Source organism: Vigna radiata, unplaced genomic scaffold (assembly GCF_000741045.1).
Source record: "Vigna radiata var. radiata cultivar VC1973A unplaced genomic scaffold, Vradiata_ver6 scaffold_227, whole genome shotgun sequence".
NCBI classification, from domain to species: domain Eukaryota; kingdom Viridiplantae; phylum Streptophyta; class Magnoliopsida; order Fabales; family Fabaceae; genus Vigna; species Vigna radiata.
The window spans coordinates 172,599-195,160 of NW_014543239.1; the positions used below are offsets into that span (position 1 = coordinate 172,599).

A 22,562-nucleotide genomic window follows, 5' to 3' on the forward strand; every position below is an offset into this window, starting at 1 on the left:
CGAGAAAACCTTTCGAGTCTCATGGGAAGAACGATATCGGGCATTACCGATTATATTACTTGAACGATCTGGTACACTTGCCAGTGACTCAACAAGTTTTTGGCGCCGTTGTCGGAGACTCGAGGTTTACTTTTTCAAGTTGTGTGAATTGGTTGAATTTGACTTGATTTTATCTTTGTTTTCATTTTTGTTCTAATAAATGTTCTCTAGGGTTTTGTGCTAATGTTTGTAGAATGCAGTTTGGACAAGAATTTGATTATATAGGCACTCAATTCTACCAAAATAATTTCAACCACTGGTGGGAACCCCACTCATACATGGATCAAAGCCAATTTGGGCAAGCTGCTGAGCCACAAATTAGACCAATTAAGAAAAATCCTGAGTTTAATGAACTTTTTCAGAGGATTATGAATTTTGAAGTATACCATGTCCAAGGCATAGAGGAGATTGTAAAGAATGATGAATTCTTTCCACAAGACATGTATACAAGATTTTCTTCTCATAGAAGCATGATAGAGAGGCAACAATATCAGTGGCAACAACAATACTCTTCACCAATAGAAACGTGGGAGTATGATATGCCAACAGATATCTGATTAGACGGAACAAGTCAAAAGCCTTAATGAAAAGTTCGACAAATTTCTGGAGAAGTGTGATTCCAAGAGCTATGAAATTACCTTCCAAAATTTGGAGACACAAATGGATGAGGTTGTTGATGAGGAGAAGGTAGAGAAAGAAGTGAAAAAGATAGAAGAGAAAGAAACAGAAAAGGTTGCTGTTGAGGAAAAGATAGAAGAAAAAGGTTGTAAAATTGAAATAGAGGGAGTATGAAAAACCCTTGCCCTATCCAAAGATATATTCTAGAAAGGAGAGAGAAAAGCAGTTCAAGCGTTTTATGGAGATTTTCATGGAATTGGAAATAACCATACCATTCTCTGAGGCACTTCAGCAAATACCATCATATGCAAAAATTTTAAAAGAGTTTCTCATGAAGAAAAAGAAGTATATTGAGAAGGAAACTATTGAGGTGCAAGGAAATTGCAGTGCAGTCATACAAAGGACATTTCCTCCTAAATTACAAGATCCAGGGAGATTTACCATTCAAGTGGTTGAAAGAAAAAAGAAAAATAGAAAATGTGCAAAAATAAAGAAGAAAGAAAGAAAAAAGAAAAAGAGAAAGTTGAGGGAGAAGAGTGAGAAAAAGAGGAAGAGAGGAAAGAAGAAAAGATCATATGAAAAGCCCCTTCCTCATCAAAAGAAAAATCATANGAAGGAAAAGAAGTTCAAGTACTTTATGGAGATCTTCAAGAAATTGGAGATTAAAGTTCCTATGGTTGAAACATGGAAACATGTGCTTGGTGTTCTCAACTTTATGAAAGAATTCAACAGGAAGAAGAAAAAGAAAAGAATATCAAGCGAGAAGAATTTCAACACCTACTGATGGGTGTTTGTTGGGGTCATCCCAATTGTTATAAAACATTTTCTTTTATTTTTAGTTTAGGATATTTATTTGTTGAACTTGTAATTTCTTGGATTTTTGAACAATTTTTGGGTAGCATCTACTGAGGGATGCTAATTCTTTTTGTATCAACTGAAGGATACCAAGAAGGTACACGTACTGATGGGTGTTGGAGAGATTTGCACTTACTGACAAGTGCTAAACAGGTTTGGGTCAGGCTCGTGACGTTAAACAAGCGCTACTAGGAGGCACCCTAGATTCTATCCCTCTCACTTTTGCATTTTTGAATTCTTAGAATAGGTTAATTTTATTTTTAGTGTGTATGCTTGGCTTGAATACTTTTCTGAAGATGTTTGACTGAATAATTTGCACGATGAGGCTACTTGATGATGATTTGATGTGATTGATAATTGAGTAGTGTTGCATGTTGATATTCTATGAAACAGATGGGTGATGAATTATGATTGTGGTTATGATGCTAAGCAGGGTGTTTGAATGAATGTTGTGTGAGGAAGCATGTGTGTGAGGTATTGAGCTCCAGAGTTTTTACTGTTGTATGTGTTGTTCACAGGAAAGCATGAATGATATTGCCTGAATCTTGATGATTAAATGAATTGCATATGAATGTCATATGATCAAGGCCATTTTTTAAAAACCCTTTTCTAGCCAAATTTCCAACCAAAGTGCTTTATATGTTATACCCTTGTTGAACCTTAGCCTTAAAACAGGATGTGAACCCTTGTCTTGAAATTCTTTACCTTGAGATGGGATGAGCTTAATTGTATGCAATGGAAAGGTTCAAGTTTGGGGTTGTATGGGGGAAAATTGAAAGAAAAAGAGAAAATCATTGGGCTAGATTGTTGAGAAAGAAAAATGCATGAGAAAAATAAAAGAAAAGATGAAAAAGCATGAAAGGGAGTTCAATGAAAAAGAAAAGGGAAGAAGTTGGGAAAAGTGAAGTTAGTGAGGAGGAGAGTTGTGCTTAATTATTAATTATTATGAAAGCTCTCTTAACTCAAGGATTTTGCATTCCAGAAAAACCAATTTCCTTGTTAGCCCAAGCCTTGGAAAAGTCCTTTTGATGGCATTTGCATGTAACGATTTTGGTTGTTTTAGATGAATGGCAATTTTGTTTCATGTGACTTGTGAATGATAGAGTGTTGGAGTGCCAACTTAAACACTTGAGTGTTTGAGTGAAACACTTGCTTGGTGAGAATTGCTAAATTTCATGATTGCATCTTTGCTTAGTGGATTGGTCATTCATAATGTGTAACATCTGTTGATTAACTTGTGAACTGAACTGAATTGGAAGGCTGCATGCATCTCGATTTGACTTCACTGAAGTTCTGAAGTTGAGTAGTTCTTGTCATGTGCTTTAGGAATGTTGAATCATTGGATGAAATAGTAGAAAGCCAAGCTTTGATGTGTTGCTGTTTTGTTTTGTTTTGCTTGAGGACAAGCAAAGTTCTAAGTTTGGGGTTGTGATAACGGTAGAAAAACAGTTATTTTCCTATTTCAATTTAGACCAAATTACACCCTTTAAGGCTGGGAATGAGCTTCGAATCAAGTAAAATTCAATAAATGAGTCAGTTGAGAGTCAAAAGTTGTTTCTAGCGATATTATGCTTGTTTTGCATTGTTTTGCAGCAATTTTGATGAAAGTGAAGATTGGGATTGAAGATAAAGGTCTTAGACTCAAGATAGAGGAAGAAAATTGAAGAAAAGAAGAGTCTAGGGACCACTCGGCGGCAAAATTCACCGTTGGGCGGTCCAAGGCGAGGAGAAGGCACCTGGCGTGGGCGCTGGGCGGATTTGCGATTAGAGGCAAACCGCCAGGCGGTGACCCCCTGCCACCGGGCGGTGGCACGATTAGGGGCAAATCGTCGGGCGGCGTAAGTGTGTCGTCGGGCGGTTGTCTGCTGGGCTTGGGCCTGTTTTCTACGACGCTCCTCAGTTATAAATAGCACTGTTGCGATTTCATTCTCATTCTTTTGACAGAGAAGGGTGACCAGACCTAGTTTTCACTCCCTGGAGAAGATTTCTTGGATGCTTAGGGTTTTCTTTTCCATTTCTTCCATTATTTTCATCTAGGTTCACCATGACAATGGTGAACTAAACCCTTTTGTTGTTAGGGGAAACAATGTAATCTTTTGAAACTCTCATTTACTGAAACTCTTGTTTATTTATATGATTTCATATGCTTTGATTATCAATTGTTGGGTTGTCACCTACGCGTAATGCTTTTATTGTTTAACTCATTCGGTAACTATTGTTTGTCTTTATTGATACGAGGACGTACAGTAATTTTATGAACTGGTGAGAAATTCCTTGATTAAGCAATACTCACCTAGGGATAGGGGTAGGACGACCAATTGCTTTTGCTTCTATTCTTAATGCATTATTAATTGCTAGGGGAGGCTAGGGATAGCAAGCCAGTAATTAGTAATAGGCTCTTTCCGCCGAAGGATCGGGTTAAGGGTAGGCCAAGGAAAGTTTGCATAACAATTAGATAACTAAGCGCAATAAACAAGAGGAGTAGATAAGAGGGAATGGATAAGATGAAATTGTAAACCCCCAACAACTTCACTCATCCATTGTCTCTTTTCATCAATTGAATCAAACACTTTGCATGTTTATTTTCTGTCTTTGCATTCACCACAATTCTTTCTTTTTACAAGTCTTACGATTTTAATTCACACGAACGAGAAAACCTTTCGAGTCTCATGGGAAGAACGATATCGGGCATTACCGATTATATTACTTGAACGATCTGGTACACTTGCCAGTGACTCAACAATAAGCAATAAAACTTTATCTAGCGTAGATCAGTGGAGCTTACGCATTGAGCAAATTGATGGGTGTCGCACCCCATAAAAATTTAATGTGCATAAAGAATGCAGTATAGACTAGGAAGTGACTCCTAGTTCGTCACTCAAGGACCAACTAAGGTTCGAGTCTTAGGTCTAACACGTAGTTGGGAGTTTTGAAAGTGTTTTTTTTTTTTTGCAAGGAAAATTAAACTAAATTAAAAATGGAAATTAAACCGATCATAATTAAAAGCATTAAAGTAAATGAAAACAGTAAACTAAACAGTGTGTGTGAACTAATTAAAATGCAGCAGATAATAAAGAAACACATGGTGTACTATTTGATAACGGTTTAAAACACTGTTATTTGTGATGTAATTTTGATACTAAAAATACCCTTTTTCACTTTAGAAACTTGCTTGGACTCATTTTTTGCTTTAGTTTTATAAATAAGAGTGTTGAGGTTGATTTTAACTGTTTTCTAACAAATTCCCCTTGTTTTAACAGAAAATGAAGCAATAATGGAAGAAGAAGTGAAAAGTCATGAAGATGGAGCTCAAAAGGGGTCAAAAAGAAACCAAGAAGGGAGAAAACCCGAAGCCTAGGCGAGGACCAGGCGATAGAAATGCGAAACAGCAAGCTGGAAATTATTGTTGCTCGCCCGGGTGACGAATGTTCGTAGCCCAGGCGCTGAAAACTGGCGCCCAAGCCTTACAAAAGCCTTGATTCACGCCTGAGCAAGCTCCCTGCGACGCTTGAGCGTGATTTGACGTGGATCAGACCCTGTTTCTGCTCTGATTTGATTCTTTTAGACCAGGCCGCACTTTGGAACACTTCTGGCACTATTTAAAGGACCCTGGGGCTCTAGGTTTTGCATCCCTTGCAGAGAAGAGCATAGCAATACACTCTTAGCCAATTCTTAGTCTTCCATTCTTCTTTCTTTCTTCCATTGTTCATAGAGTTCCCCCATGTCTATGGGAAACTAATTTCTATTTGTTGTTGGAGAATGATGTAACCTTGTAAACTCTCATGTATTTGAATTGATTCTTAATTCTATATGCTTTATTTTATTAATTGTTAGAGTAATTCATCTATTCTTATTCTTGCTTATACAATAGCATTATCTGTGAATTGCATGAGTGCTGGTAGGTTCCTTTCAATTCAGGTCCTTGTTGAATTACTCCTAAAGGTTATATTGCTCAAGGATGAGGGTATGAGTTTTAGTCGTCTTAACCTCTTGATCTTCATATCTTTTTACTGGGAATGTTAGGGATTGCATGAACTGGTAATTAATGATAGGCTTATTGACCGAGGGATCAGGTTTAAGTGTTTTCGTGAGGGACGTTAACATTAATGAATAAAGAGGAATTCTTATATACATGAGAAGGAACTTGGTGAAATCTAACCCCAACAGCATAACCATCTCAGATAAATCAACCTCCGTTCATCTCTATGCTTTTTTGCCACTGATCAATTGCAATTTATTTTCTTTATTAGTTTTGCACCATAAATCCATGATCTTCGTTATTTTAAGTCTTAGTTAATCTTGTTTTTACACAACTGTTAAGTGCCGAGAGTCCTCTGGGATACGATACTTGGTCTTACCATTTTATATTACTTGTGCGACTCGGTACACTTTCCGAATTTCCCCCAACAAGTTTTTGGCGTCGTTGCTGGGGACTCACGGTTTAAGCTATTCTATTTGTGTGATTCTTGATTGATTTTGACTTTATTTTATTTTATTTTATTTTATTCCATCAATTTTTATTTTTATTTTTAAATCCCCAATTTCCATTTTTATTTTTTTTAAAAAAAAATAGAGAAAAACTCACAATCTCTGAATTATATTTTTATTACTAACAATCTCTCTCTAGAATTTCTGTGCAGGTTTTACAATATGCTCTAACAGGATGCAGTTTTACCAAGGTGATTTTAACTACTGGTGGGAACCTTACCCAAACACAAATCAAAATCAATATGAGCAAGATGGAGGACTATTCACTAGTCCACCATAAGCTGATATCACTACAAAGCTTGAAGAGACTCTCCAACAGTTCCAGAAAGACTCTATCTCATTTCAGAAAAATATTCAGGCCTCATCACAAAATTTTGGGGCTTAGTGCAAGGTCCTAAGTCAGATGCTCAATGAGATCACAAACAACGAGAGGCCTGATTAGGAATGAAAAAATGTTGTCATTACAAGTGACAAAGCTCCAAATGAGAAAGAAGAAAAAGAAGACAAAAGAGAGGATGAGAGAAAAATAGAGGGAAAAGAAGAAGAGAGTTTGAGCAATGAGGAGAAAGAAAAAGAAGAGAAAGAGGAAGAAATAAAAATAGAGAGAGGAAGAAGAAAACTTGAATGAGAAAGAAAAAGAGGTAGAAAAGAAAGAAGATGAGAGCAAAGAAAAAAAATGTTTGAGAAAAGAAGAGAAGGAAGTAGAAAAAGAAAAAGAAGGGGTTGAGGAAGAAGAGAAAAAAATTGAGAAAAGTCCTTTTTGTCCTAAAGAATGTCCCAAGGAGAAAAAGAAAGAGGGGAAGGATGAAAGCAAAAAGAAAGAATCATATGAAAACTCCCCTCTTCACCCAAAGAAGGATCATAGGAAGAAAAAAGAAAAACAGTTTGAGCGTTTCATGGAAATATTCAAGAAATTGGAGATTAAAGTTCCTATGATTGGGGCACTGCATTAGGTTCCTGGTTATATTAAGTTCCTAAAAAAATTCAACAAAAAGAAAAAAAATATCTTGAATCCAGTCTCTGAATTTTTTATTTTGTTTTATTCTATTTTTTTCTTTTATTTTATTTGATTTCATTTTATGTGATTTTATTTAATCTACATAGAGACTTCATCCTAGCTTCCATCATGGACATATACATGTCCCTCATCTGGAATGGCTCGGCATGCTGTGCTGGTGCATCTCCAGGTGCATCGTCCTGTTGTGCTGCTGCTCTCCTAGGACGTCTCCTATGTGCTGCTCCAGCTGGCTCGTCTTCTGCACGGTACTGCTGATAATATGAGGCATCTATGGCCCTCCTCGGCCTCTCATAAGGTGGAACTGCAATGTCCACCCCAGCCTGCTGGCACAAATACGTAATCAGGGACGGATGTCCCAACGGTGTCCTGCTACTAACAGTAGTAGCGTAGCTCTGGATCTCATCAGCAATCACCTTTCCGACGTTCACATCCATCTGCCTCAGCATGTAGTAGATGAAGATGATCTTGTGCATCGTGATGTCGGAAACATGGGAGCATGGCTGGATGTTTGCATGAGTGAATTCCATCCAGTATCTAGCCAGAGGTGTCAAATATGCCCTCTTTATGTTGACGGAAGAGGTATCAAACTACTTTGACTGAGAAATTAATTGGTTTGACTGGAATACTACTATTGTGTCTTAACTGTTATAACTCATTTAATTCAGTCGACTATATTAGTAGTAAAATCGACTACAGGAGCGTCTGATTTATAAAAATCTATAAATAGACGAGACCTAAGTTATTTTGAAGAACTTTTGGAAATCTAACAATTTCATTTTATGTTTCAGATTGTTCTTTGAAAGATTAGAGCTCTAAGAACTCATTAAGAAAACAGTTGTGATCTTTCTTTGAGGAGTTTCTGAAGGAGAATTGCGCTGCACACATTGCTTGATCAGGATCTACACATTGAGGCGTTTCTGGGTTGATCAAGATTCTTGTTGGCATCCTGGTGATTGTTGTGTTACCTGTTGTGACTACAGGGGTTGGACTCGTGGAGTTTGGTACACTTTGAGGATTGTTCAAAGTGGGTTGCAGATTGTAGGAGAGGGGACATCTTGCTACAAGTCTTGTTGTGTTGTTTGCCTATACTTTGGTTAGAAGGTTAGATAGGTGTTTTATATTTTTGACGTGGAGGTGTTCTATAAAAGTCTTGTTGTAAAAGCTTTGCCATTATAGTGCATTTACTTCCTGTACTGGAAGGAAACTGGATGTAGGCATTGAGGCCGAACCAGTATAAAAACCTGCATTTGAATTCTTTATCCATACTCTTTTACTTTCAGTCGACTTTACAATTCACGTAGTCAACTTTGATTTTCCGTTACAATTAATTTTCTATTACTTGCGGTTCAAGAAAGTTTGTAAAGTTTTGTACTTTGATTTAAAGATTGCGAAAAGACTCTGATTTTGGAAACTCACCAATTCACCCCCCCCCCTTCTTGGTGTTAAAACAAAGTCTACCTGTTTTCCAACATTTCTGTCAAAAGATACCTTCTCTAGGTCGTCCAAATCATTAAATAGCTCGAAACAATTACAGAAAACACAACCTAAGCCCAGTCGCCAACGCTCAGCGACCCTAAAAGGGCACCCCGGCGTGGATGCGAGAGTACTTGCGCTTAGCGCCCCTGAAAGGGCGCCCAGTCGTAAACTGCGGCACTAGAGTTGCGCTCAGCACAAGCGTCCTTCGACTCCTTTCTCTAATGCTTTTCCAGTTCTTCTGAGTTCCAACTCCTTGCTACTTCAACTCTTCTTCTAAATCATATCAATTCCTGTTAAAACAAGGGAATCTAGAACCAAAATCAATAATTCCACCTTCAACTCTCTTATTCTCACAACTTAAACAAAATATGATTTCAAGCTAGTTTCTAAGTCAAAAATAATGTTTTTAGTATCAAAATTAAGTATCAAATAACAGTGTTTTCACCCGTTATCAACCATCCATAGTATTGCAACAAATATTCAAAAACATGATTAGTAGACTTCACGGTTCCTTTATAGCTAACAAGATTCTTTTCAAGTAGATCTCTTTCTTTCTTTGGACGTAAGTGTGGGATGTGATTAGTCATGAATAAGTAAAAAGAAAATGAATAAGAACATAATATTTTTATAGAAGAAGAAAATGAATAAGAAGATAATATTTTTAGAAGAGTAACTAGAAGCATGGTAAGTTATCCATCAAAATAATACTTAATTTTCTTTATTTTGAATTTCTTGGATTTGTAATTTTTAAAATTTACTTATTTAGGTGCTATGAAATAGTAAAAGAGATGAGGGGAAATCTCCCTTATGTGTCTGTGTATACACATAGGGTAATGTATTTATAATAATAAGAGTGTGGGCTAAGCCCAAATACAAATGAACATGTAAATGAAATAAACACAATATCTAACAATATCTAACAGGTGCAAATAGTGTTTATAGTCTAGGTTGTTTGGGCTACCGATTTTGATCAATGAATGCAAGCTAATCAAGAAGCATATGTCAATAATTCAATTTCAATTATACATACTAAAGTTCAATCAAATCGTGGAAAGGAAAAGCTAATGTGATAGAAGTGTGAAGAGTGTCACATAAGTATGAAGGATGACACATAATAACACAATATTTTGTTTACACGTTTACATATTTATTGTACAGTGATTTCACTTTTTATATGCTTTATTTACAATTCTTAAAACATTTTATTTCGTTAGTAATAAAGTAAATTCATTATATATATTTAATTTAATTTTATATACTATTTTATTTGATCTTTGTTTGTTGTTTTGGTCATAAATATTTTATGTAAATATTACTTTTGACTTATTATAGTCGCATTGGATTCTAGATTTTCTAAGTTTCAAAATGAACACATGATTTGTTTGAGACAAATTTTCTAAAATTTTGTATTATTTTTTATTTTTGTGTGTATTAGCTTAAACCTTTACAATTGAATTTATGGACTTGATTAAAATCCATGATTAAATATACATTTGCTTTAGTTTTCAAAACCTATATAAGCCCAATTGTATTAAAAAAAGTAAACATAAAATCATTTATTTAGTTTCAAAAATTCAAAAAAAGTGTCTTGGTATTCTTTTTTCAAAAATCATTTTCATTTTTCATTGTTCTTTTCCTCCTCTTCTCTGTTTTTATTTTCTTCACTAATGGAGAATTAAATCTCTAAGGATAATTCATGAAACCAATATCAAACAAGTCAAATTAAGCTTTGCATCAATTTTTTTTACTTTAGGTTTGTTCTTTTCTAAATTCCATTTTGCTCTTTATGATATCAAGTTTCTCAGATTAGAATTTAAAATAAGAATAAATTAAATCTTGATGTGATAATTGAATACAAATTAAATGATATTGAGATTTCATTTCTATAAAACCGGTTTAGTTTATTAACTAAATTGATCAATTGTTTAAGTTTATATTGAATGTTCAGAAAATTATAATTTTTGAATTGGTTGGTTATTTGAATATGTAGATTGATATGATTTGATTTTGTGAAATTTTTGTTTAAGATTTGTAATATTGTTTTTCGAATCACATTTTATTTTTCTTCAACCCCTAAACCCTCAATTTTATGTATTGAAAAAAAAAATACTAAAAATGCAATTCAATATGTATCATTTGAGAGAGAATGAACCTAAGTTATACTTTATACTTTATATTACAAAATTTATCTAGAAACTTGGAATTTCACTTTAAGCTTTTCGATTGAAAATCATGACACAAGCATGAAAAACATATGTTAATCTTGGCCCTTTATCTAGATATAGGATTTTTAAATTTGAATTAAAATTTTCTAATTTTCCCCATCCTTTTTCATTGTAAGCTTCGGTCATCATCAACTTCCCCAGAGTTTGAACCTTCAATGGATGTCCATCCTCAACTCTTGAGTTCTCCAATGATTCTGTCACCTTCTCTCACACACACAGTTTGTCAGTACAGATTTGTATCATATCATCACCAAGGCTAGTCAATGATCTAATGAAGTTTGACCATTGAGCGATTTTAGATATGAAATTAAATAAAACTATAGAGAAATTTAAATAAATGTTTTTGTTACATTACAACTAGTTTATGTATTAGTTTATGCAAAAATATCATATTAATTTCTTCAAAAGATAATGATGATTAATATATAGATTAATTTCAGTTTTTGATAGAAGTTTTTTTCTTATTTGATTTTCCAACAAGTGATTGTTAAGAAAAAAAAAGTACATCCACACTCTATCTTAACTAAAACCATTTTATTTCGCAAGAACCAAATGTTTTGGCAGGGAGGAGGTTTCTTATAGCCACGATGTAATAATATGTTTAATAGACAATAATGTCCATCAAGAATGTGATCAAAAGTTTAATCAACAAATTTGTGTATTAAAACTAAGGTTAAACAAATAGGATTTTATGAACTCTTGTTTTCCTATATAAGTGCTTGCAGAAAACTTTATCTTTACCTATTCTTAACCGAAGTCACTTTGTTTTCACAAAAAGGTGGGTTTGTCAACATAGTGCTATATTAGACAGATAATTATGTCCATTAAGCATGTAATCAATAATTAAATCTAAAAGTCAGTGTAGAAAAACCATGATTAAAGGAAGAAAACGGGAGCTTCAATTCATTCTACAAAGATTTAATCATTTGATGCAAACGGGAGCTTCAATTTATATCTTGAGGATAATAATATATGAACATATGGAGTGAGGGAATATTACCTCGAGAACAACTAACAACTCTCACAGCAGCACTAACGCCTGAGTATGATACACATGTGAGAGAGTATTTAGAACAATCTCTGGTGTCTTCAAGCGATTATAGCTCTTTAACTGGTCAGCCACAAATGCATCAAAGGAGTGACAAAATCTCCATAAAAGAATCTTCAGATTAAGATCGTATATTTACACTAAAGCATCAGATGCATAATGATGTTGTAAATACTTTCATGCCTAGCCTCTTCTTTTGATGAACTCCTAAATATCATCTTTATCACCACGCTGAAAAGGCCTTAAGAGCAATGATCAAATTGTCTGTGGGCATACATATTTGCCGAACTATGAGCATCAGAAGTTTAAACGATAAGACTTTTCTGAACAACTTCAACTTTCACTTTTGATCACAGCCTTTCTAGCCGTAGCTAATATTCCTAATCTATCAACAATATTGATGTAGAAGTATCAGGAGATTGTAATTACGTGCTTTTTCTTTAAGTAAGGAATGATATCCTTATGCTGCATACTTTTCCGGTTATATTTCCTTACCCTTTACCAACTAGGAACAGATGCAGAATTGCATTATCACTAAAGAATCAATCGAATTCAACTTCTAAATTACGGTTGGTAAGGAATTCGTGTTGTCACACAGATCAGTATTTCCTCTTCCACAGAGTGCCATAAATTTATCATAAAATTGCAACAGAGGGGACTTATCTATCAAGTTGGAACCAATGTATGCATCTTTGAGGAACACGGTACTCCGTTCACCTTTATTAGTGAGGTAAAATATCCCCTGATGCTTTATCAAGCAAAGCAGTTATTGAGATGGCAAAAGACACTCTGCATGAAATGCCTCAAGCTGTGCAGATGTCATCCTCTTCTCCATGGTCAAGCTCAGGAGCTCATGAATCACAGCCATGGATCGTTTTCGAGCTTTTGGATCAGCAGCATCAAATCTCCTTGCATTCAAATAAGGAGAAGGGAACTCCAACTTCTGCCACCTCTCAAGCTGCTCAAGGTAACCAACATTTGGCCTAAATCCAGCAGGAAAATTCATATTGAATGCAAATGGACCAAGGTAGTTCCCATCTCTTGAAATCTTCACCTTCCTCCTATCTCCGTTTGCCTTCATGTTCACAACTCCTTCCTGTGCCAATCTAATTAGTGTATAGATTAACTCATTTTGTACCCAAAAGAATTTATGTTCAAAGTCTCACTATTTATGTCATTGTAAGGTAACACCTTTTCACAGAAATAATCACCTTTTAAATTATAAAGGCTTATAAAGCTGCAAAAAAGTTTAAATTATCATTCAAAATAAGCTAATTCTAACCCAAAACTAAGAAGACAATTTCTTAAGAGTTTAACAAATCCAGACATGTATCTAGAAATAGAAACTTACACAAAAAAAAAAACAATTATTATACTAAAAATCAATACATTATAAATAAAACTACGATCAGTAATACTACGAGAAGTAATCATTAGAGACTTTAATTTTCATAATGTCATGGAAGACCATATTCGCGGAAGGTACTAAAGTTAAGAATCATGAACTATGCTTGAGATCTCCCATTCATCAGTAATTATATCTTTAAATTAGAATGCAAACCAAACTTCAATATATGACTTGAGAGTCCATCTCGGTAATAATTGTTGACCTGTTATGTTTCTTATTGTCGGGTTGTTATGAGAAGAACATTTGCAAATATCTAGTCCAACTTACTGACATAGCTGGCCCTCGGAATAAAAGGATACCTTGAGATCCCTTATTGACCAATGATATGATTAAACAAAACATAAAGTCAATCTCATAAGTCTGTTTTTTCCAAGTGATAGACTAAAATAGCATCTATAAGGAGATACAAATCTCATCTAATAAATTAGTTTTATAAGATTAAGTTAAGTGTAAACCCAAATTCTAACATACTACGATGTTTTATTTTTGTGAAGGATGAATGGACACGACAAACACCAAAGTCAACAACCAAATTAACTTTCTTCTTAAGAGTTGAGTTCTTTATAAAACCATACTTTGTGTCTATCATTTTCCTCAATATTATTTCTTGTCTCTTTTTTTCTCTCTTAGTAATAAATTACAGCTCTCTTTTTCTAATAAGAAATTAATTAACAGAGACAATTTGAGATCAAAACATGTTAAAATGTGTAAAAAGAAAAAAACAAACCTATAATTTAACAAATTCCAAGACATGTAACTATTACATTTGTTTGTTTGGCCGAGTTTTCAGTAAAATCAATTTGGAAGAAAAAAAGAAAATAAACTTTTTTTCATAATTTAAAGAGTCCATATAAAAAAACTTCCACAATGCATGTGATGATTATCATCCAAAAACGTACCTAGTCTCTCTAGAAGTGACAGCCAAGGTGGAATCCCAATCCTCCAACAGAAGACAATCCCTTCCACGGAAGGGCCTAACCGTGAAAAACTGTGGGTACTTCAGAATCAAATAGTCCTTAAAATCGGAGGGAAGGCCCAATTGAGGCCCAATGAGCTCCACCGTTTGAAGCGGTAGTTTGCAATCGACGCAGAACATGAGCAGCTTCCGCAGGTTGGTGACCAAGAGGGGTTCCATGGAGGCTCAGGCGTGGGCCTCTTCCTGGGCTTGGGTTCGGGCCCGGGCCGTGAGGGAGACGGAAGGGGGTGTCCCTGCGACGCGGAAGACGGAGGGGTGTTTGTCGATGAGGGCCATGAAGGCCCATTTTCTAACGAAGCCGACGTTCTTCTTGAGATCTCGGAGGAAGAGGGGGGAATGGTGAGGCTGAGATTGGATGAGGGAGGTGAGTTGGAGAATCATCAATGGCTTCTTTCGCAGTTCCATCACCCTGTCTAGTTCGGCCACTCTGTGGTGCGTTTTCTTCTTCGGCCTTCTTCCGCCACTGGATTTGTGCCTAACGCCGATACGCGTGTTCCTTGATGAGCAGAAAGGAATGGCGCGGCGGAGCATCGCGACTGCAAAGAAGAATTTTGAAAGAGAAGTGAGAGCTTCCGAGCAATGCAAGAGTGGCAGGGAGAAGTGGTTTAAGGTCCTATTCTACTTATTTTAGTGTACAGGAAAGAAATATTAATTAGTTTTAACTAATTTAGGTTATTCTTAATTGAGTTTATACTAAAAATTCATTTAAAGTTAGAAATATTTTTTATTTTAAATTGTTACGAATGGAATGGTTTAATTTAAGAATAATAAAATGAATATCAGCCTGCCAAAAAGATTTCAATCCACTAACTCGAAATATGCCGCATCCATATCACCCTTAGAATCTTCTGACGTGGGAGCTCGTGCGTCTTCCGGCTCTGTCGCTGATCCCGCCCCCATTAAGGCCGGTGCCCTTGCCGCTGCATCGCGAAGCTATCATCCAGTGTCCACCACTGCATCTTCTTGTCTCCGACGATTCCCACAACGACGATTTCCGCGGCAATTTTCACAACTTGATTTTGTTTCGTCGTTGTTTTGTGAATGTTTTAATTTTGCCCTCATTGCCTTGATTTCCTCGATTTTATCCAGCTTGGATTATAGTTTCTGCACACGGTTTCTACAGAACTGGAGGACTAACCCCAGTCAGCCAACTCGTCCATTTACGGAACCGGTTTGATTCTTCAACCCATTTTAATGATGCGGGTTAGTCCAACCTGTCTCCCCTTTCTTCTAGTCATTCGGGGGTCTGATTAAAACGGATCTTTTTTTCTAGTCATCCGCGGGTCTGACTAAAATGCATCTCGTTGGTCCATTTTCACATTCTTAGTTCATTGGTTTTTTTTTTTTAATTTGTTGATCAATATTTTTTAAATTAATTAAAAATCAAATTATTTCAATAAGTGATGAATTATAATTTTACTTTTAAATTTAAGAATTACAAATATGTTAAATATATTTTTTTAAAATTAAATCAAAATATTTTGATGAATAAATAGGTGATTCTATACTAACATAACAGTAATTATTGTGATGAATGTTGATCACAAGTTTTAAAATATATATTAGATTTAAATCTTTTTTTTTTCAAAGTTATAAGTTGGTGTTCAGTTTAGTTCATGTTTTCAAAAATGTTAACCTTTGGTCCCTAAGTTATAAAAAATGTATCAAATCAGTCCTTGTCGTTAACGGTGTTAAATAATGTTAACGTTTAAGTGACTGTAGTATGTGTAAAATAAAATAAATTGTTTATGTTTTTCTTAAATGTGGTTAAATTAAGTTTGGGATAAAAATTAGGGCAGAGTGAAATTGGGGAAATTGGGGCAGAGTGAAATTGGGGATTTATTTTTCGAGGGTTGGGGAATTGCTTCGTTCTGTGATTCTGTGAGACAGAGCTTGGTTGCTTCGAAAGAGATTCGTGTCCAAAGGAGCATTGTCAGTGTTTGTGGTGGGGAGCGACTTCCTTGGAAGCATGGTTCGTCAACGTGGAGTTCCTTCGAAACGAAAAGGTGAAAGGTGCGTTTTTCATGACTTATTTTATGTTGTTGGGGTCCCCCATAGAAGTATGTTGTGTCATTGTCCCCTGAGTGCGTTCTGTTGTGGTCCCCTACTGTGTAATAGTGTAATAGTGGGTGGTAGGATGTTTAGAATTTAGTCTGACAATTATTTTTATATAGGCATTTTATAATTGAACATTAACCAAAATGTCCAACTATGATATCGAGGTGGTGTTTCACCATGGGGGAAAGTTTCTGAACACTGGGACATTTGGATATCATGAAGGTCAAAATAGTATGTTGATCATTGACCTAGACAGATGGAGTTTTTTTTTAAATAATGGCCATACTAAAAGAGACGGGTTATAGAAATGTTAAGGAGTTGTGGTATTCCCTGGGTGGCCCTTTATTAGAAGATAGGTTGGAATTGTTAAGTGATGACAAAGGTGCATGTCATGTGGTGAACATTGCTATAATGAATGGTCAAGCTCATTTGTTTGTGGTTCACATGGTATCCCAACCTGATTATATTCATATGTTAGAATATCATAGTCAACCCGAGTTAGGTGAAGTTCAAGGAGTTCAAGTTGAGGGAGGTGAAGTTGAAGGAGGTGAACTTGAGGTAGGTGATATTGAGGTTGGTCAAGTTAAGGTTGATGAAGTTGTAGAAGGTGAAGCTTTTGATGAAGTTGGTCAGGAAGAACTTGTTGAGGTTGAAGTTGGTCAGCAAGAACTTCTTGAGGTTGAAGTTGGTCAGGAAGAACTTGATGAGGTTGAAGTTGAGGATGGTGAAGTTCAGGTGTGTCAACATGGTGAAGAAGGTGATGCTGAAGTTGAAGTTGGAGAACATGATGAAGTTGAGGGTGGTCAACATACTGAAGAAGGTGATGGTGATGTTGATGAAGTTGTTCAGGAACATGCTGAACTTGATGAGGTTTCTAAAGATACATGTCAAGATAGTGAGGATAATATTGGTGGTGGAGTGGGGGATGGTCAGGATGAGGTTGATGGTAGTAGTTGGAATGCATCTGATGAAGATGATTTGGTGGATTAAGTGTGCATGGAGATGGAGAAACCCAAGAAGAGGAACATGAAGAGGACTGGCTAGGGGGAACAGTAAGGGAATGTACTACTCGAAACAAGCATGTACAGGCAAGGGGATTAAGTGATAGTGAGTGGAAATCTGATAGTTGTGATAGTATATATTTAAGTGATGGTTCAGATGTTGAAACATCCAGATATGAAGATTTTGAAACCTTCAAAGAGCCCACAAGTATGAAAGAATATAGATGACAACTTGGTACATATTTCCCTGAAAAGAATGATTTCATTGATGCAATTAGAAGTTATGGAGTACACAATGGTAGAAAGTTGAAGCTGTGGAAGAATGATAAGAGAAGAATTTCCGTGAAATGTTATGGCTCACAAGGGAAATGCCCCTGGTACGCTTATTGTGGATATAGGAGTACCCAGCGTACATGGCAGCTAAGAAAGATTGTGGACAGACATACTTGTATTAGAGAATTCAAAATTGGTCTAGTTACCTCTAAAAGGTTAAGTGGCAGGTTGGAGAAGAGCATGAAAGCAAATCCTGATATGAAAATGAAAAATCTGCACAACAAATTTTGTAAGAAATATAATATTGGTGTGTCTAGGGCTACTACAACAAGTAGAGCAAAGGCAATGGCAACAACCAACATTGAGGATAGCTTCAAACAACAATATGAAAGACTCTATGATTATGCAGAGGAGTTGCTGCGGGCAAACCCAGGCTCAACAGTTAAGATTAATGTAGAACCAAACCAGGATAAAACCATATTCAAGAGAATTTATGTTTGTTTAAAAGAATGTAAGGACAACTTTGTATCCTGTAGACCAATTATACATTTGGATGGTTGTTTCTTAAAATGAAAATATGGAGATGAGCTTTTAACTGTTGTTGGAAGAGATGCTAATGACCAGATGTGTTCCTTAGCTTATGCTGTAGTTGAAGTTGAGAATAAGGAATCATGGAATTTTTTCTTGGAATTGTTAATTGAGGATCTTGGAGGTGAGGGAATTTGTTCAAGGTGTACATTTATGTCAGATCAACAAAAAGTAAGTAACAACAAACACTTTAATTCATTACTTTGTTCACCATAGAAAGTAAGGAAATTTAATGCTCATAGTTTGTTTGAATAGGGACTTCTGCCAGCTTTACAAAGTTTATTGCCTGATGTGGACCAGTGTTACTATGTGAGGCACATTTATTCAAATTTTAGGAAAAAATTTGCTGGCTTAAACCTCAGACAATTACTATGGAAGGTTGCAACATCAACAACCCCTGAAGCATGGGAGTCAGTAATGAGACAGATCAAGGAAATTAATGTAGACGCATTTAAATACTTGATACAAATTCCACCAAGGCAAGTTAATCTAGACGCATTCAAATATTTAATATAACATGTTGTTTAACTTTATGTAAATGTTTAACTTTATATTTTTGCAGACATTGGTCTAGATCCAGGTTTACAGGAAGACCTGTTTGTGACACACTTGTCAACAACATATCTGAAGGTTTTAACAGTGTGATCTTAGATGCACGGGGAAAACCAATAATATCAATGTTGGAAGAGATTCGGATGTACTTGATGAACAGGTGGGCATCCAATAGAGACAAGATCAGTAGATTTGAAGGTATCATTTGCCCCAAGATTCAAAAAAAGACTGCAGAAGGAGTTAGACAAGACAAAATATTGGATGCCTAGGTATGAAAACCTCTGATTTGGTCTAAATAGTTAAGTGTTGTTCTTAACATTAATTGTTTATCATTTGGCAGTTGGTCAGGGATATAAATATTTCAGATCACCCATACATCCATCATTGCTGAGAAGTATGTGGTTGATGTTGAAAAAAGAGAATGTAGTTGTAGAAAGTGGACAATAACAGGAATACCTTGCTGTCATGCACTCACAGCCATGAGGTTTCTCAACATCAATCCTGAAGAATACTTACTACTTTGGTTTAGGACCTGCACGTATGAAGAAACATACAACCCAATCATTTTCCCTCTGAATGGTCCTCATCTATGGCAAAGGACTTCAACACCTGATATTCAGCCTCCACCAAAAAGAGTCTTGCCAGGTAGACCACGAAAGAAAAGAAGACTTGAAAGTTGGGAGCAAAGGAAGGATGATACACAAATTGGACAAAAAGGAATTCCTAAGAAATGTTCCATATGCAGAGAAGTAGGGCATATAAGACCTAATTGCCCTCAAGCAAATCAACAGCAACCCCAAGAAGGTACACCACAACAGCAACCTGTACCAGACTAGGAACCTACACCACACCAAGAAGCTACACTAGACCCAACTCAAGGAAGTCAAATTACTGAACAAACCCAGCTAGATCAAACAACAACAGTAATTTAGATTGTATTAGTTTGTAGTTTGGAATTGTAGCTGTCATGTATTTTGGATGATATTTGATGTATTTTGGTTGACTTCAGATGTATTTTGGTTAACAATAGCTACATCTTTAGATTGTTCTGGGTTGTTTCTTAACAACATCACTTTAGATTGCTCTTTGTACTTTGACCTTGAACATCATATTTATATTACAAAGACCTTTCTTTATATTCTCATTCTGATCATGAAAGCAGATTCTGATAATCATATTTCAATTACTTTGTACTTTTATATTGCTTTGTACTTAGATTGCTCTTTACAAGTTTATGGAAACATATTCTGATATCATCAACTTAATGTGAGAAACATTATAATATAACCAACTTAAAGTAACAAAATATAACCAAGTTCATTACAACCTCAATGTCATTCATTACAACCTGATTACAACCAACACTCTGATTACAACCTCAATCTCATCCATTACAATATAACTAAGTTCTTCATCACAAAATGTGACAAATACACCACTTCAACAAAATTAAAACATACGACATACAAGGATGATGATAATCAACCCCATCATACATAACATGGATATTAAGACCTTCTCCCTCACAAACCAAAAGTGATCTCTCCAAATTAATGATCTTTCACCTTTGCCATCCAATTGTAGTATCACTTTCATCTCCATTATCTTCAGTGTGTCATTTGAAGAAATTACATCCTCGCACTTCTTCATAACCACTCTGCTTGTAATTAGGGCAACCCCAAAAATGCTTGCCCTGGTTCTTAGGAGTTTTTGCCACTCTCAATATGGCAAGCTCTCTCCACAATAGCACATTTGGCTGCCAACCATTCCTCTTAATGATGAAGCACCATGAGAGCTCCCCCATAAGCAAGAGGTACATTGATTCTTTATCATTGCCTCTCGGAAAAATGCAATAATACTTCGTCTAGCTCAAGAAAACAACCCCAATCACCAAAAGGAACCCCAAACAGAGAACACCCCAACACCGGATCTTGAGGTTAGGGTACGCACCTAACAAAATAGAAACCAACTTTCTTACCTTAGGGCACACACTTCAAACGAAGAACAAATGCTGATGTTGATGTCTTACAATGAAGAACAACCATTGTCTTACAACGAAGAACTTTTACCATCAAACCTCAGCTCAAATCCTTCACCTCAGCAACTACTTCACCTAACCTGCTTCCATCCACATGAATATCTCAAGGCAAGCACGACGATCAACAATATATAATTTTTATTCCAATCAAAGTGTATTTTCCTATTTGTCTTCCTATAAAACATCGTTTTCCCACGTTTCATAACTTCTTTGCCACATCATACCAACATTTAACGTTATTCTTACACCGTCAACGGCAAGGACTGATTTGATACATTTTTTATAACTTAGGGACCAAAGGTTGAAATTTTTGAAAGCGGAGACTGTAACGCCCCAATTTAGGGTGTCACGAATTATAATTAAAGTAAAATATTTCAAAATCCTCTTAACGCAAAAAGCAGTGCCAATTAAAAATTTTGACATTCAAATCTTGCAGAATTCAAATAAAGTTATGACTTCACCAGAAAATATAATCCACTTACAAAATTCAATAAAATAATAAAATAACCGAGAAATAAAAATTAACCCAATTACATTATTTCTGAAATTCATAACTCAAAGCTGTAAATAAATTAAGGTTGTCCCCCACTCTCTCGTCACTATCATGCATCTGGAGTATCTGCTACACCCCCTGCTCCCATATAACCAAGGTCATACGATCATCGCAAGACACACACACAACCATCAACATAAACAAATATGGGTAAGCTACAATAACACAACCAATAACAATAAAGTATGTACAAGATAAGTAAGCACAACTTAATAATACTAATTCATCTGTAATACTACTCTTACTCACATAATTGCTTCTATATCCTATACATAATCCACGTCTCATGTACCTCCATCAAACTATTTACATTACGCGTCCTTCATCATAAAACACACCATGAGCCTCCACAATACCATAACTCCACCGTGAAAAGAATCAGTCACACTCCTGTACCCTACCTTAAACTTGTGGCCTCCCCACAAGTCCCCTATAGCCCCTCCTACAGGTCTGCTCGAGTAGTCCTGCCTACCTGGCTAAGGAACATGTTTCATGTCACTCAAGGACCAGACAGCACCATCACCCCCACACAAGGAGGGCTCAATACTCGAGAGCTCCCTTTTCGCACACAAGGCCAAAGGAAGTTGCTATCTCGATCGGGTGATAGTCTCAGGCTTTACTAGGTACAGCAAGTGGACCTATCTTTCACTCTTGTGCTCATCAACTACACCCTCAGGTACATCTCAACACTTACTCATTCCAACATATATATCTAAGTACAACAAACATTCACACTTTCCACCTAATACTGGTCATTCATCATTGTCTACCGTCTCAATTCAAAAATATAATGTACTCAAACTAAATCTTTTCATAGTTTCACTCGAACAGTAAATTACAATTAAATAAATAATAAATAAATAAATAAACATCACAACAACAAATAAATGAGTATCATTCCAAATAAATAAATACAAAAATATCATTCCATACCAGTCTAAATTAATAAATTATTTATTACTTTTATTAATCAACTCTGATTACTTTTTCAATTAATTTCAAATTCCAAAATATTTAATTTTAATTAATTTGTTTCCTAATAAATTCCTTTCCTTCTCACTCCAAATTAATTTCTCTTTTCCAGTAATTAATTTGATTCCAATTAGTTACTAAATAATAAATTTCTACTTATAAAAATAATAATAATTAATATTATTACCATTTCCTTCTCTCTCTTTACAATTCAATAAATTTTATTCGTTAGCATCAGAAAGACACGTTTTTTTTTCACACCTAAAATCAGACCCAACTAATTTTTTTTTATTGTTGCAGTTAATAATTTTATTTCTGTTCAACCCTGGCCTATGACCCAAATAAGTTCCCACAGTATCAACCCAGATTTTCCAGT

General features: G+C 35.5%; 1 protein-coding gene and 1 pseudogene across 3 annotated transcripts; one reads left to right on the forward strand and one right to left on the reverse strand.

Moving 5' to 3' along the window:
- Positions 1-10,926: 10,926 nt before the first annotated feature.
- LOC106753264 lies at positions 10,927-15,479 on the reverse strand (annotated as a pseudogene).
- A 325-nt stretch (positions 15,480-15,804) lies between these two features.
- LOC111241047 (sodium/potassium/calcium exchanger 1-like) lies at positions 15,805-19,667 on the forward strand. Of its 3 annotated transcripts, XM_022777450.1 has the most exons (4): positions 15,805-16,164; positions 16,326-18,242; positions 18,327-18,550; positions 18,634-19,667. In XM_022777450.1, the coding sequence occupies exons 2-4, from the start codon at positions 18,108-18,110 to the stop codon at positions 18,890-18,892; spliced, it is 618 nt and encodes a 205-aa protein (XP_022633171.1). In that variant the 5' UTR covers positions 15,805-16,164; positions 16,326-18,107; the 3' UTR covers positions 18,893-19,667. The 3 variants fall into 3 exon arrangements, 2 of the variants coding, with proteins under 2 accessions (XP_022633171.1, XP_022633170.1); XR_002666764.1 differs by lacking the exon at positions 18,634-19,667 and having other exon boundaries at positions 18,327-18,627; XM_022777449.1 differs by lacking the exon at positions 18,634-19,667 and having other exon boundaries at positions 16,326-18,627.
- The last annotated feature ends 2,895 nt before the right edge of the window (positions 19,668-22,562 follow it).

Excerpts from the sequence above, each read along its gene's own strand:
- LOC111241047 (XM_022777449.1), top strand. The coding sequence starts at position 16,486 with ATGGCCATACTAAAAGAGACGGGTTATAGAAATGTTAAGGAGTTGTGG.